This window comes from Cervus elaphus, chromosome 20 (assembly GCF_910594005.1).
Source record: "Cervus elaphus chromosome 20, mCerEla1.1, whole genome shotgun sequence".
NCBI classification, from domain to species: Eukaryota; Metazoa; Chordata; class Mammalia; order Artiodactyla; family Cervidae; genus Cervus; species Cervus elaphus.
Window position 1 is genome coordinate 139,279,245 of NC_057834.1, and position 16,170 is coordinate 139,295,414.

Genomic DNA, 16,170 nt, shown 5'->3' on the forward strand with positions numbered 1-16,170 from the left:
GAGGCCACAGCATGGAGGGACCAGCGTTATCCCGTGGCTGGGGCTGGCCATACATCCTGATGGTCCCGTTAGCCCCCAGAGCCACAGAGAGAGCCCTGCCTAGCTGGCATCTCTCACCAGAGCAGGGACCCCTGCCCAGCTGCCCTGCCCGCCCAGGCACAGTCCTGCACAACCCCTGAGTGAGGCCACCAGCCCTGCCCTTGTACCCCCACGTGCCCTGCAGCCCCAGCGGGGCGGCCTCTCCAGCATCACACCGCGTGCGGGCCCTGGACCTCAGCCAGAGGCTGTAGCAGAGGCACGAGCCACTGACAGTCACTTTATTCGGGCATCGCCGCCCACACTGGCTTGCCGTGCAAGCGTTCAACAAAGCTTCTCGGTTGTCCGGGCCCTGGAGCGCCAAGGGCCCCCGGCTCAACGAGGGGCCGGGCAGCACACTCCGGGAGGAGGAGGTGGCTCCTCGGAGGGAGACCTGCAGGGCGCGGCCCAGGCTTCCCGTCGGGCCACGTGGGGTGCTCACCTGCCTGCCCCTGCTCGAGTCCTGACGGGCCTCGGTGCCCACTGGCCCAGCTTCTCCCGGAGGCCAAGGTCGCTGTGAAGGCCGTCTTCCCTTGGCAGGCCAGGAGGAAGCCTCGGGGGCTCTGAGAGCCCTGTGGAGTCCGCGAGGCACCCAGACACTCACTCGTGACTATAGGTGGAGTATGAGATGCAGCACCTCGACTTGCTTGAGGGCTTCAGGGCCTCAGACCCCTGGGGCTCGTTGCCAAGTTGCTTCAGGGGTTTCTTTATGAATGCCATTGGGTACATTCTCCCTGTCAGGGGAAAGGAGGGCACAGGTAAGGCAGCGTCCAGCACGGGACAGCCCCCAGCTCAGGGGGGGAGGGGGCTGTCCTTGTCCTAGAGCACTGGGCCCTCCCCGCCCTGGGTCAGGCCCGGGGAGCTCCCAAGCGCTGCCCGCTCCAGGCCAGGTGCTGGGCAGTGAGAGGCTCCCTCGTTGCCTCCTGGTCCTGTTCATTTCTCGTGGGGATCCGGAAGTCACAGACATCCTGACCCACGCTGATGGGTGCAGAGCAGCCAGCGCCTCGGAGCCGCCTGTGCGTGGCCTGGGCACGGGTACACACTTAGGCACGCATGCGTACACACACACACACACTCAGCATTCCTTTACCTGGAGACAACCCTTCTGTCTAGAAATGATGGTTATCATCACAGCGCAGCTACTCAGGTTCTGAATGGAGAACTGACTCCCCAACCCTAAGTCCCTAGTGAACAGTGGAAGAATGTCTGTGTCCCTATGAGAAAGTGAAGACGTCGCAAGTCACGTGTCAGAGCCATCAAAGATGGGGCACGTGGGTGGGACCCCTGCAGACACCCCCTGCACGGCAGGGACTCCTTCCAGAGAGGAGCCAGCCCTCTAAAGTGAGACCTGTGTGTGCGCACTAAGTCGCTCAGTCGTGTCCAACTCTTCGTGACCCCATGTACTGCATCCCACCAGGCTCCTCTGTCCATGGGAACTCCAGGCAAGAATACTGGAGTGGGTTGCCATTTCCTTCTCCAGGAGATCGTCCAAGCCAGGGATCAAACCCAGGTCTCCCGCATCACAGGCAGCTTCCTTACCAACTGAGCCAGTAGGGAGGCCAAAGTGAAACCTCCATGACCCTGTTTCCCTCCTTCCTCTATTGGCCTAAAAAATAACAAGAACCTTCCCAGTTTCTATTATACCACAAACCTATTTCTATACCCAACCTGGGAAAACAGAGAAAAACCAGCAAGAAACTTATCAAAATTCTCAAAATATGCACCAGCATCTACCTGGGGAATCAGACCGACTGGCCCAAGGTGAGAGTATCAAGAAAGAGGGGTAAGTATTCAGAAATGTCTATTTTGAAGAAGTCATAGCAGCATGGTAACTGTTGAAATGACCGCATTCCTGGCAGACACATCAAAATGTTGGGCAAAATCAATGTTTATTAATATAAAGTCAATGGCCACCTGAAGTCACGGGAGAGCTAAGTCCCACACACTTAAAAAACCTGTATGGCCGTAGTGAGTGTGTGGGTGGATATCAGATGCAGAAGTATCTCCTTCAGGGCATCACAGGTATGGACCTGGCAGCCCTGTGCGGCCTGGACTGTGGAAGGAAGAAAAAGTTTTCCCTGTGGGCAGAGGGGCCAGGAAAGCTTTGCCGCCAGGGCTCTGAGCAGAAGAGACTTCCAGGAGGGTGGGCATCCCACTGGTCCTCAGCTGACAGTGGAGAGGAGCAGATATGAAAGAAGCCATAGGATTCGCCCAGTGTCAGGCAGAATGTGATTCACTTGGGGAGAGAGGGAATAGAAAATCCCCCGTGGTAGGAGCTCAGGTTTTAAAATTCCAACACACCAGCGGAGAGAGCACACCGAGAACATTAGGTATTAGGGAAACTGGCACAGTGGATAAAGTGTGGATAAAGCTCCCACGAGGACGTGCCTTTAAAACCGGCACAAAGTTTGCATAATTTCGTAGAGACAGAGAAAGCCAAACAAACTGAGGAGACAGAGGAACATGTTCCAAATAAAAAAACAAGATGAAACCCCAGGGGGAGAAAGACCCTGAAGAAACACAGATAAGTAATCTACTGGATAAAAAGTTCAAAGCAACAGTCCAGAGAAATACTGAGCAAACTTGGGGAAAGAATTTAGGAGTACAGTGAGAACTTCAACAAAGAATTAGAAAATACAAAAAAAAGAACCAACCAGAGCAAAAGAAGTCACTGAAATGAAAATCACACTACAGGGAGTCAACTGCAGACGAGCTGATCCAGAGGAACACATAGTGACCTGGGAGACAGTCACGGGGATCACCCAATCAGAACAGCAGGAAGAAAACATTTCTCTTAAAACGAGGACAGTTTAAAGAACCTCAGACAACATCAAGCATACTAACCTTTGCACTGTAGGAGCCCCAGAAGGAGGGGAGAGAAAACAGGGCAGAAAATGTATTTGATAAAATAATGGCTGAAAACATCCCTTTCCTGAAGAAGGAAGCAGATATCCAGGTAAAGGTCACAGAGGGTCCCAAACAAGATGAACAAGAGGGACACACACCGAGACATATCATAAGTGAAATGGCAAAATGTGAAGGGAGAGAGAGGACGTTAAAGGCAGCAAGAGAAAGTCACAAATAAGGGAACCTCCATAAGGCTACCAGCTGACGTTTCATTAGAAACTCTGTAGGCCAGAAGGGAGTGGCATGATGTATTTAAAGTACTGAAAGGGAAAACCTGCAACCAAAGATACTCTACCCAACAAGATCACCATTCAGGACTGAAGAAGAGTGCCGCAGACAAGCAAAAACTAAAAGGCTTTGTCACCACTGAACTAGCGTTACAAGAAATGTTAAGGGGCCCTCTTTAATCAAAAAAAGAAAAGGCCATAAAAAGAAATAAGAAAATCTATGAAGGAAAAATATTTCACTGGAAAGGCAAATATATAGTAAAGGCAGTGGATCAACAACTTAAAATTTAAGCTATTACAAAGGTTAAAAGACAAAAATCATAAAATTACATACAACTACAATAAGGACTTAAGAGATACACATAGAGATGTAAAATATGACATCAAAACAAAATTGTGGAGTGGGGGAGTAAAAAAAATGTAGTTTTTAGAATGTGTTTGAATTAAAATGATTATCAGTGTAAAACAAATTAGATAAAGAGATATAGATAGACATCAGTTCAGTTCAGTTGCTCAGTCGTGTCTCTTTGCGACCCCATGAGTCACAGCACGCCAGGCCTCCCTGTCCATCACCAACAGACACAGTTATATAGAGACATATATATGAACCTCCCAGTAACCACAAAGCAAAACCCTACAACAGATACACACAAAAAAGAGGAAAGCAAAAATAACATTAAAGAAAGTTATCAAACCACAAGGGGAGAGAAAGACTAAAAAAAGAAAAGATCAGAGAAGAACTACAAAAACAGCTAGAAAATAAGTAACAGAATGGCAGTAAGTACATACCTGTCAAGAATCACTTCCATTAAAAAGATATTACATAGCTGAATGTGTTTGTTAAAAAAAAAAAAAAAACCCTATCCATATGCTGCCCATAAGAGATTCATCTCAGAACTAAAGACACACAGGCTGAAAATGAAAGAATGGAAAAAGATATTCCTTGAAGACAGAAACAAAATAAAGGTGGGTTAGTAATATACATATTAGACAAAACAGAATTTAAAACAAAGTCTATAACAAAAGACAAAGAAGGCATCATATAATGATACAGTAACTATTCCAAGAACAGGATATAATGTTCATAAACATATATGCATTTGACATAGGAGCACCTAAAATATACAAAGCAGACATTAAGACAGAAAGAGAAAAGCTGAAAGTAATACCTGACATACGTCAATGAATTGTTCATCCAGACAGAAAATCAATAAGGAAACAAGGGCCTTAAATGACACACTAGGTCAAAAAGACTTGATAGATGTCTATTGAACATTCCATCCCAGAACAGCAGAATACACATTCTTTTCGAGTGCATGGGGAGCATTCTCCAGGACAGATGACATGCTAGGCCACAAAACAAGTCTCAACAGATTTAAGACTGAAATTGTATCAAGCATCTCTTCTGAACACAGTGGTATGAAATTAGTACTCTATCGCAGGAAGAAAGTGGGTAAAAAACATGTGGAGACTGACTGACATGCTACTGAAAAAGAGTCCATGAAGAAATCAAAGATAAAAAACACCTCAAAATGAATGAAAATAGAAACACAACTCTCCAAAATCTGTGGAATGCATCAAAGCAGTTCTAAGAGGTAAATTGGTAGCAACATAGACCTTTGTTGTTGTTCAGTCATTAAGTCCTGTTCAAATCTTTGCAACCCCATGGACTGCAGCACACTAGGCTTCCTGTCCATCACAATCTCCTGAAGTTTGCCCAAACTCTTGTTCATAGAGTTGGTGATGCTATCCAACTATTTCATCCTCTGTCTCATCCCCTTCTACTGCCTTCAATCTTTCCCAGCATCAGGGTCTTTTCCAATGAGTCAGCTCTTCACATTAGGTAACCAAGTACTGGAGCTTCAGCATCAGTCCTTCCAATGAATATTCAGGGTTGATTTTCTTTAGGACTGACTGGTTGGATCTCCCTGCTGCCTCTCAGGAGTCCTTCAGCACCACAATTCAAAAGCATCAAACCTTCAGGGCTCAGCCCTCTTTATGGTCCAACTCTCACATCTGTACATGACTACTGGAAAAACCATAGTTTTGACTAGAAGGACCTTTGTTGGCAAAGTGATACCTCTGCTTTTTAACATGCTATCTAGGTTTATCATAGTTTTCCTTCCAAGGAGCACCTTTTAATTTCATGGCTGCAGTCACTGTCCACAATGATTTTGGAGCCCAGGAAAATAAAATCTGTCACTGTTTCCACTTCTCCCCCTCATTTGCCATGAAGTAATGGGACTGGATGCCATGATCTTAGTTTTTATAATGTTGTATTTTAAACTAGATTTTCACTCTCCTCTTTCACCCTCATCAAGAGGCTCCTAAGTCTCTTTTCATTTTCTGCCATTAGAGTGATACCATCTGCATATCTGAGGTTGCTGATATTTCTCCTGGCAATCTTGATTCCAGCTTGTGATTCATCCTGCCAGGTACTCTGCATGATGTAATTTGTATATAAGTTAAATAAGCAGGGCGACAACATACAGACTTGACATACTCCTTTCCCGATTTTGACCCGTCCATTGCTACATGTCTGGTTCTAACTGCTTCTTCTTATCCTGCTAAGAGGCTTCTCATGAGACAGGTAAAGTGGTCTGGTATTCCCATCTCTTGAAGAATTTTCCAGTTTGGTGTGATCCACACAGTCAAATGGAGCAGATGTAGATGTTTTTCTGGAATTCTTTGCTTTCTCTATGATCCAAGGAATGTTGGCAGTTTGATCTCTAGTTCCTCTGCCTTTTCTATATCCAGCCTGTACATCTGGAAGTTCTCAGTTCACATACTGTTGAAGTCTAAATTGAAGGATTTTCAGCATTACCTTGCTAGCATGTGAGATGAATGCAATTGTGTGATAACTTGAACATTCTTTGGTATTGCCCTTCTTTGGGATTGGAATGAAAACTGACCTTTTCCAGTCCTGTGGCCACTGCTGAGTTTTCCAAATTTGCTGCCATATTGAGTGCAGCACTTTAATACCATCACCTTTTTGGATTTTAAATAGCTCAGCTGGAATTCCATCACCTCCACTAGCTTTGTTTGCAGTAATGTTTCCTAAGGCCCACTTGACTTCACACTCCAGGATGTCTGGCGCTAGGTGAGTGGTTATCCAGGTCATTAAGACCTTTCTTTATAGTTCTCTGTATAGCTGTCACCTCTTCCTAATCTCTTCTGCTTCTGTTAGGTCCTTACCTTTCTCTCCTTTATTGTGCCCATCTTTGCATGAAATGTTCCCTTGATATCTATCTCCAGTTTTCTTGAAGAGATCTCTTTCTCATTCTATTGTTTTCTTCTATTTCTTTGCATTGTTCACTTACAGCTTTCTTATCTCTCCTTGCTATTCTCTGGAACTCTGCATTCAGTTAGGTATATTTTTCCCTCTCTCCTTAGGCTTTCACTTCTTTTCTTTTCTTAGCTACTTGTAAAGCCTTCTCAGACAAACACTTTGCCTTCTTGCATTTCTTTTTCTTTGGGATGGTTTTGGTCACTGCCTCCTATACAATGTTATGAACCTTTGTCCACAGTCCTTCAGGCATTCTGTCTACCACATCTAATCCCTTGAATCTATTTGTCACCTCCAGTGTATAATCATAAGAGATTTGATTTAGGTCGTATCTGAATGGCGTAGTGGTGTTCCCTACTTTCTTCAGCTTAAGCCTGAATTCTGAAATATTTCAGTTCAGTTCAGTCGCTCAGTCATGTCTGACTCTTTGCGACCCTGTGGACCGCAGCACACCAGGCCTCCGTGTCCATCACCAACTCCCGAGTCTACCCAAACCCATGTCCATTGAGTCGTTGATGCCATCCAACCATCGCATCTTCTGTCGTCCCCTTCTCCCCCTGCCTTCAATCTTTCCCAGCATCAGGGTCTTCAAGTGAGTCAGCTCTTCGAATCAGGTGGCCCAAGTACTGGAGTTTCAGCTTCAGCATCAGTCCTTCCAATGAACACCCAGGACTGATCTCCTTTAGGATGGACTGGTTGGATCTCCTTGCAGTTCAAGGGACTCTCAAGAGTCTTCTCCAACACCACAGTTCAAAAGCATAAATTCTTTGGCATTCAGCTTTTTTTTGTTGTTTAAATTAATTAACTTATTTTACTTTACAACACTGTACTGGTTTTGCCATACACTGACTTGACTCTGCCATGGGTGTACATGTGTTCCCCATCCAGAACCCCCTTCCCACCTCCCTCCCCATCCCATCCCTCTGGGTCATCCCAGTGCACCAGCCCCGAGCACCCTGTATCATGCATCAAACCTGGACTGGCGATTCGTTTCACATATGATAATTTACATGTTACAATGCCATTCTCTCATCCCACCCTTGCTCTCTCCCACAGAGTCCAAAAGACTGTTCAATACATCTGTGTCTCTCTTGCTGTCTCACATACAGGGTTATTGTTACCATCTTTCTAAATATATGGAATCTAGAAAAATGGTAACGTTCAGCTTTCTTTATAGTCCAACTCTCACATCCATACATGATCACTGGAAAAACCATAGCCTTGACTAGATGGACCTTTGTTGACAGAGTGATGTCTCTGCTTTTTAATATGCTGTATAGGTTGGTCATAACTTTCCTTCCAAGGAGAAAGTGTCTTTTAATTTCATGGCTGCAGTCACCATCTGCAGTGATTTCGGAGCCCAAGGAAATAAATTCAGCCACTGTTCCCACTGTTTCCCCATCTATTTGCCATGAAGTGATGGGACCAGATGCCATGATCTTAGTTTTCTGAATGTTGAGCTTTAAGCCAACTTTTTCACTCTCCTCTTACACTTTCATCAACAGGCTCTTTCTCCTTCACTTTCTGCCATAAGGGTGGTGTCATCCACATATCTGAGGTTATTGATATTTCTCCCAGCAATCTTGATTCCAGCTTGTGCTTCTTCCAGCCCAGCATTTCTCATGATGTACTCTGCAATAAGGAGTTCAGCTAATCTGAGGCAGAGTCAGCTCCAGTTGGTTCTACCCAAAGAAACAAATAAACCAAAAAAAACGTCCCAAATAAACTACCTAACTTTCCACTTAAAAGATTAGAAAAAGAAGACCAAAGTCCGAACTTAACAGAAGGAAGGAAATAATAAAGATCAGAGTGGAAATAAATAAAATAGAGACCAAAAAGTATTAGAAAAGGTCAATAAAAATAATAGCTGTTTTTTTGAAAAGATAAAATTGATAAACCTGTAGCCAGAGTTATCAAGGGAAAAAGGAGTGGCCCAAATTTTAAAACTTAGAAGTGAAAGAGAAGTTACAACCAATATCTCAAAAATACACACCATCATATGGAAATACTATGAACAGTTATATGCCAACAAATTGCACAACTTAGAAGAAATGGGTAAGTTCCTGGAAACACAATCTTCCATTCTGAATCAGGAAGAAATAGAAAATCTGACCAGACTGACTACTAGTAATGAAACTGAATCAGTAATTTAAAAACTCCCAATAAATAAAATTCCAGGGCTAAATGACTTCACAGGTGAATTCTCTCAAACATTTTATAAAGTAGTAACACCTGTCCTTCTCAAACTATTACAAGGGAACACTTCCAAACTCATTCTGAGGCCAGCCTCACTCTGATATCAAAACCAGACAAACTCACTATAAAAAGAGAAAATCATCAACTAATATCCCTGATGAACAAAGATGCAAATAGTCTCAACAAAATATTGTCAAATTGAATTCAACAATAAATTAATATGATCACACATCATTATCAAGTGGGATTTATTCCAGGGATGCAAAACGGTTCAATATAAGCAAATCAATCAACATGAAACACCACGTTAGCAAAACAAAGGATAAAAATCATGTGATCATCTCAATAAATAACTAACAAAAAAAGCATTTGACAAAATTCAATACCCATTTGTGATTTAAAAAAAAAACAAACTCTCAACAAAATTGCTATAGAGGGAATGTACCTCAACATAATAAAGACCATTTGAGACAAACTCACAGCTAACATCATAGTCAATGGTGAAAATCTAAAAGCTTTTCTTTTAAGATTAGGAACAAGACAAGGATGCCTACTCTCATCATTTCTATTTAACACAGTATTGGAAGACATAGCACTCAAGACAACAAAAGGCATCCAAACTGGAGGAAAGAAGGAAAACTGTCACTATTTACAGATGACTTGATACTATATAGAGAAAACCCTAAAGACTCCACCAACAAACCATTAGAAATATTATAATAAATAAATTCAGTAAATTTGCAGCATACAAAATTAATATTCAGAATTCTGTTGCTTTTCCATACACTAATAATGGATTATCAGAAAGAGAAAATAAGAAAACAATCTCATTTACAATCAAGTCAGATAAAATAAAGCTCCTAGGAATAAATGTAACCAAGAAAGTAAAACACCTGTACTGTGAAAACTGTAAGACACTGAAGAAGGGCGTTGAAGACTATACATACAAATGGAAAGCTATCACTTGCACATGGATTAGTAGAGTTAATACTGTTAAAATAACCATACAACCCAAAGCAATCTACAGATTCAATGCAATCTCTATCAAATACTAATGACATTTTTTTTCACTGAAACAGAGAAAATGATTCCAGAATGTGTATGGAACCATAAAAGACTTCAAATAGCCAAAGCAATCTTGAGAAAGAACAAAGAAGGCATCATACGTCTTGATTTCTAACTCTATTACAAAGCTATAATTATCGAAACAGAGTGGTACTGACAGAAAAACAGACACATAGATAGTGGAGCAGAAAAAGGAGCCCAGAAATAAGCCCACTCACACATGGTCAATTAACCTACCACAAGGAAGAAAAAAATATGATGGGGGAAAGACAGACTCTTCAATAAGTGGTGTTGGGAAAACTGGGCAGCTACAGGTAAAATCATCAAACTGGACCACCATGTCACACTGTATACAAAAAGAAATTCAAAATGGACTAAAGACTTGAAAGTTAAGACCTGAAACCATACAACTCCGAGAAGAAAACACAAGCAGTGTTGTCTCTGATATCATCATCCTTAACACTATTTTTATGAATCTGTCTCTTCAGGCAAAGGCTTTTAAAAAAGCAAAAATAATCAAATGGGACTACATCAAGCTAAAAAGCTTTTGCACAATGAAGGAAACCATCATCAAGATGAAAAGGCCACCTACTGAACAGGAGAAGATATTTGTAAATGATATGTCTGGTAAGGCGTTACTACCCAAAACATATAAACAACTCATACAAGTCAATATGTTTTTAAATGCCCAATCTGATTTAAAAATGGGCAGAGCACCTGAATAAGCATGTTTCCAAAGCAGACAGACAGATGGCCAACATACACATGAAAAGATGCTCAACATCACTAACCATCAGGGAAATTCAAATCAAAAACTCCTGAGATACTACTTCATACCTGTCAAAATGGCCATCATCAAAAAGACAATAAATATGCATTGGCAGCGATGTGGAGAAAACGGAACCCTCAGGCACTGTTGGTGGGAATAGAAATTGGTGCAGCCACTATGGAAAACAGCATGGAGTTCCCTCCAAAAATTAAAAACAGAACTATCATACAATCTATCAATCCCACTTAGGTATTTAGAACCCAAAGAAAAGGAAAACACTAATTTGAAAAGACATATGCACCCCAATGACAAATCTAGATAGCATATTAAAAAGCAGAGACATTACTTTGCCAACAAAGGTCCGTCTAGTCAAGGCTATGGTTTTTCCAGTAATCATGTGTGGATGTGAGAGTTGGACTGTGACGAAAGCTGAGCACCGAAGAATTGATGCTTTTCAACTGTGGTGTTGGAGAAGACTCTTGAGAGTCCCTTGGACTGCAAGGAGATCCAACCAGTCCATCCTGAAGGAGATCAGTCCTGGGTGTTCATTGGAAGGACTGATGCTGAAGCTGAAACTCCAATACTTTGGCCACCTGATGTGAAGAGCTGACTCATTGGAAAAGACCCTGATGCTGGGAGGGACTGGGGGCAGGAGGAGAAGGGGACGACAGAGGATGAGATGGCTGGATGGCATCACCAACTCGATGGATGAGTAACTCCAATTTTGAGTAAACTCCAGGAGTTTGTAATGGACAGGGAGGCCTGGCATGCTACGACTCATGGGTCGCAAAGAGTTGGACACGATTGAGCGACTGAACTGAACTGAACTGATGCACCCCAAAAATGCTGGGAAAGATTGAAGGCAAAAGGAGAAGAGGGTGGCAGAGGATGAGATGGTGAGATGGTATCACCAACTCGATGGACATGAGTTTGAGCAAATTCCAGGAGCTGGTGATGGACAGGGAAGCCTGGCGTGCTGAAGTCCACAGGGTTGCAAAGAACTGGACACACTTAGCAACTCAACAATGACAAAACACCCCAATATTCACAGAAGCAATGTTTACAACAGCCAAGACACGGAGGCAATCTAAGTACCCACCGACAGATGAAGGTAAAGAGACCGTGGTCTATTCACACAATGGAATACTGTTGCTGCTGTTCAGTGGCCACGTCGTGCCCAGTACTCTGTGAATCCATGGACCGCAGTGCCCCACACTTCCAGCGGGGGGCTTTGTGGCCGGGAAGGACACCTGAAGCTCCAGGACACACAAACCTGTTTTCTGCATCCTTCCTGAGACTCACCCTGCCCCCACCCCACCTCTGCAGAACACAGAATGCTGGCTTCTGGGCAGAATCCTGACACCCACAAATTCCGGGCCCTTTATGTCAACCACCAACATTCCAAGCCCAATGCCACTGCCCTTGCCCATCCCAAGCTGCCTCCCAGGCTGCGCCCCACCTCCAGCTCCCCGGCCATCTCCTCCGGAGGTTCCCCTGACCTTATCTGGCCCAGGCTCCAGCCTCCATCCCCAGCACCGCCCCTCCCCTCATGCTGAGGACATGGGCTCCCCGTGTAACGTCCCCGTGGCCCGCACCCAGCCCCGGACTCCCCTGCTCGAAGAGGGGCCCATCAACCCCTGCCCGCTCCCGCCTCGCTCCACCTCCCGGAGCTCGCCTGCTCTGGGGCACGCCCACCTCGGGCACCGCCGGCCACCGGCCTGCTCACTGGCCCCTCCGCCTGCACCCTCGTCTGGCCCCCTTACTCCTCCACCGTCCTCATGACCGAGTCTGGACTCTGAAGGTCCCCACGGCCCCGCGCTCTGCAGTCACCCACGATTACCCTGGGACACTGCGCCCTCCGCGGTCCTGCCTTCCGTCTGCCCCCGCCTCAGCTGCCCTCGGGGCGGGTCTGGGGCAGGGGGCAGGGCTTCTCTTCTCAGCCCGAAGGATGAAGGACAGCGGGGCAGGAGTCCAGGTGGGTGGCCGAGAGAAGCCTGGAGGGCAGGGAGGTGGGAGTGAGGGTCCTGGAGGGCGGGGTGAGCCGGGCATCGGGCACAGACTCAAGTTGGGGGAGGAGGGGGCGGGGGGGACGGGAAGGAGAGAAGCGGAGGGCGCCTCGGACCACTCACTCCCCGCAGACTGACTCCTCAGCAGCTGCCTGGAGAGGCAGCCCCGGGGAACTCGGCTCTCCACCCACTTGTCATGACCCTCTACACACTCACAGGCGCACATGGACACACACACTCACACACGCATCCGCCTCAGTTGAACAGGGCAGGAGAAACCCCAACCCGCCACGCCCTGTCTCCCCTTCCTGCTGTCTCCCCTTCCTGCGTCTGTGGGCGGCCCCCTCCCCTCCCCTCCCCTCCCCCTCCTTCTCCTCCACCTCCCCTCCCCTCCCCCTCCTTCTCCTCCACCTCCCCTCCCCGTCCCCTCCCCACTTTTCTCCGCAGCCCCGCCTCCCAGATGCTCCCACACACTGACCACTTCTGCACTGAACTCTGGCCCCTGCAACCCCCCTGGCCAAACCTTGACCCCCATCAGTCACTTTGACCCCTGCTTATCACTGCCATGTGGTCCCCACTGCCTCTTGGTGGGCTGGTCTCCCCTCTCCCAAACGCTCAGCCAAGCACCCGATGGACCAGACCAGGCCGGCTCTCAGCCCAGCCCCTGGCAGGCAGCCAGAACTCTGCGGCCCTGAGCACCGCCCCGCAGGGACCGGGCGTGTTCCCCGCCCACCCGCCCCCAGCAGGTGACGGACCACCCTCACGACGATGGGGCGGGCCCACGAGGGAGGGTCTGCAGGCTCCTCTGCCCCAGGCCATGGGGGGACAGGTGGGGTCACCCTGGCCTGCCGGGAGCCCTCCCGCTGCAGCCAGGCCTGACTGACGCAGCTCCAAGTTCTCAGAGAGCTAAGGGGCCAGGTGGCCCGCCCAGCAGCCAGAGAAGGGAGGCAGGAGGTGGGCGCCTCCTCTCACTCAGAGGGCAGAAGCGGGAGGGCCTCAGTAACACCACAGAACTTTGTGGAAACGAATCTTGGCTTTGCAGGAGCCCCAGGGATGACTGACATCCACTTTGCTCCACCCACACTGGCAGTGCTAGGCCCCTACCCTGTCTGACTCTGTCCATGGGAGGGAGGAGCCCAGCCTGAGCCATCCCCACGTCTGAAATCCCAGCCGGCTGCCCGAGGCACTCGGGACCTGAGGGGGAGGCCGTCCACTTGGCTGCAACCCTGCTCCAGCCGGAGTCTCTGCGACGGCAACGTGGGAGGGGAACGGCCAAGGGAGGACCCTCGGCCTAGAGTTGGGCACGGACGCGGGCTGACGGAGCACAGGCTCCCATCACCACGGTGACCCCCACGGCAAGGTGGGAGGCGCGGAGGTTCCGGGAGAGAGAGGGAGGTGAGTGCAGCACTGGCCTGTGGCCCCAGTGAAAACACACAGGGGCCGGCAGCCGCTCAGGAGCAAGATAACGGAGCAGGGTGCAGCCCACGGGGAGGGGAGATGCGAGCCGGGACGGCTGACTTCAGTGCGGCAACCACAAGAAGGAAGGCCGTGCGCCCTGCTGTTAAACCGGAGGCCGAGGGCGCCCCCGGAAAGTCACAGACGGCGCGGCATCCACCGCGGCCTCGGCCTGCGAGCCCAGGAAGGGACGGACCGGGCGTCGCTGGCCGCAGAGCCCACGGCCGGCCGCAGAGAGCTGGGGACAAGCGGCGGCCACGCTGCCTGCGCGCCGCCACGCTGGGGGCCTGCGGCCAGGCCCCCGGGAACGGCACTGAGGCTTGCCGCACCAGCTGCCGGTCAGCCGCGGTGGAGGCATCCACCACTGCCCTGGTGGAGGCCGGCAGCGGGGGCCTTCTCCACCCCAGGGCTCTGCCTCCTGGAACATGGGCCCCGCAGGGCGGGCACCGGTGTCCTTCTCCTCTGCAGGGTCCCAGGTGCCCGGAGCACGCCGCGCGGCGGGGAGGCGCTCAGGGCACAGGTTCACTACAGAGAGTGGGCATGGCCTCGGGGCGGCAGGGGGCGGAGGGGACTCCGGTCGAGGCAGCACCGGGGAGCCCACAATGAAGGCGGAGCTGAGCAGCTGAAGGCTGCGTGTGACGTGTGAAAGCCGATGACGGGGATTCCCATGTAACAGAAATGATCAACAACGGCAACGCGTGGCTGACTGGAAAACAACACGTGAAAGATGCCAACTGTCTCCCAGACTAAACACTGAAAATAATTAGAGCATCCTGACAAGACATTCTCGAACCTGACACCTGACCCATCAACTGAGTGAGTATGGACAACACTGCATCTCACAGGATGGGAGCTCTGGTGCGCTAATCCCGGGCAGTGACCTCCAGCCAGGCGGGTCTCCTGCCCTGCACCAAAATGAACTCTAGGCTGACTATACAGTTACAGGTTCAGTTCAGTTCAGTGGCTCAGTTGTGTCCGATTCCTTGAGACCCCATGGACTGCAGCACGCCAGGCTTCCCTGTCCATCACCGACTCCCAGAGCTTACTCAAACTCATATCCATTGAGTCAGGGATGCCATCCAACCATCTCATCCTCTGGCATCCCCTTCTCCTCCCGCCTTCAATCTTTCCCAGCATCAGGGTCTTTTCCAGTGAGTCAGTTCTTCACATCAGGTGGCCAAAGTATTGCAGTTTCAGCTTCAGCATCAGTCCTTCCAATGAATATTCAGGACTGATTTCCTTTAGGATGGACTGGTTGGATCTCCATGCAGTCCAAGGGACTCTCAAGAGTCTTCTCCAACACCACAGTTCAAAAGTATCAATTCTTTGGCGCTTAACTTTCTTTATAGTCCCAACTCTCACATCCATACGTGACTACTGGAAAAACCATAGCTTTGACTAGGAAGACCTTTGTTAACAAAGTAATGTCTCTGCTTTTTAATATGCTGTTTAGGTTCGTCATAACTTGTCTTCCAAGGAGCAAGCGTCTTTCAATTTCCTGGCTTCATTCACCATCTGCAGTGATTCTGGAGCCCAAAAAAACAAAGTCCCTGTTTCCACGGCTTGTCCATCTATTTGCCATGAAGTGATGGGACTGAATGCTGTGATCTTAGTTTTCTGAATCTTGAGCTTTAAGCCAACTTTTTCACTTTCCTCTTTCACTTCCATCAAGGACAACTTCAGTTCTTCACTTTCTGCCGTAAGTGTGGTGTCATTTGCATATTTGAGGTTATTGATATTTCTCCTGGCAATCTTGATTCCAGCCTGTGCTTCATCCAGCCCAGCGTTTCTCATGATGTACTCTGCACAAAAGTTAAATAAGCAGGGTGACAATATACAGCCTTGACATACTCCATGGAATCAGTCTGTTGTTCCATGTCCAGTTCTAACTGTTGCTTCTTGACCTGCATACAGATTTCTCAAGACACAGGTCAGGTGGTCTGGTATTCCCATCTCTTTAAGAACTTTCCACAGTTTGTTGTGATCCACACAAAGGCTTTGGTATAGTCAATAAAGCAGAAATAGATGTTTTTCTGGAACTCTCTTGCTTTTTTGATGATCCAGCAGATGGCAATTTGACCTCTGGTTCCACTGCCTTTTCTATATCCAGCTTGACCATCAGGAATTTCACGGTTCACGCACGTACTGTTGAAGCCTGGCTTGAAGAATTTTGAGCATTACTTT

General features: G+C 47.8%; 1 protein-coding gene across 1 annotated transcript in view; it reads right to left on the reverse strand.

Annotated features, from left to right (window-relative positions):
• Positions 1 to 533: 533 nt before the first annotated feature.
• ANKMY1 (ankyrin repeat and MYND domain containing 1) overlaps positions 534 to 16,170 on the reverse strand; it is a 54,958-nt gene continuing 39,321 nt past the window's right edge. Inside the window, exon 18 of the mRNA XM_043875710.1 lies at positions 534 to 809. Within this exon, the coding sequence (XP_043731645.1) occupies positions 676 to 809 (134 nt within the window). The 3' untranslated portion in view covers positions 534 to 675. The remainder of the gene's footprint in view (positions 810 to 16,170) is intronic.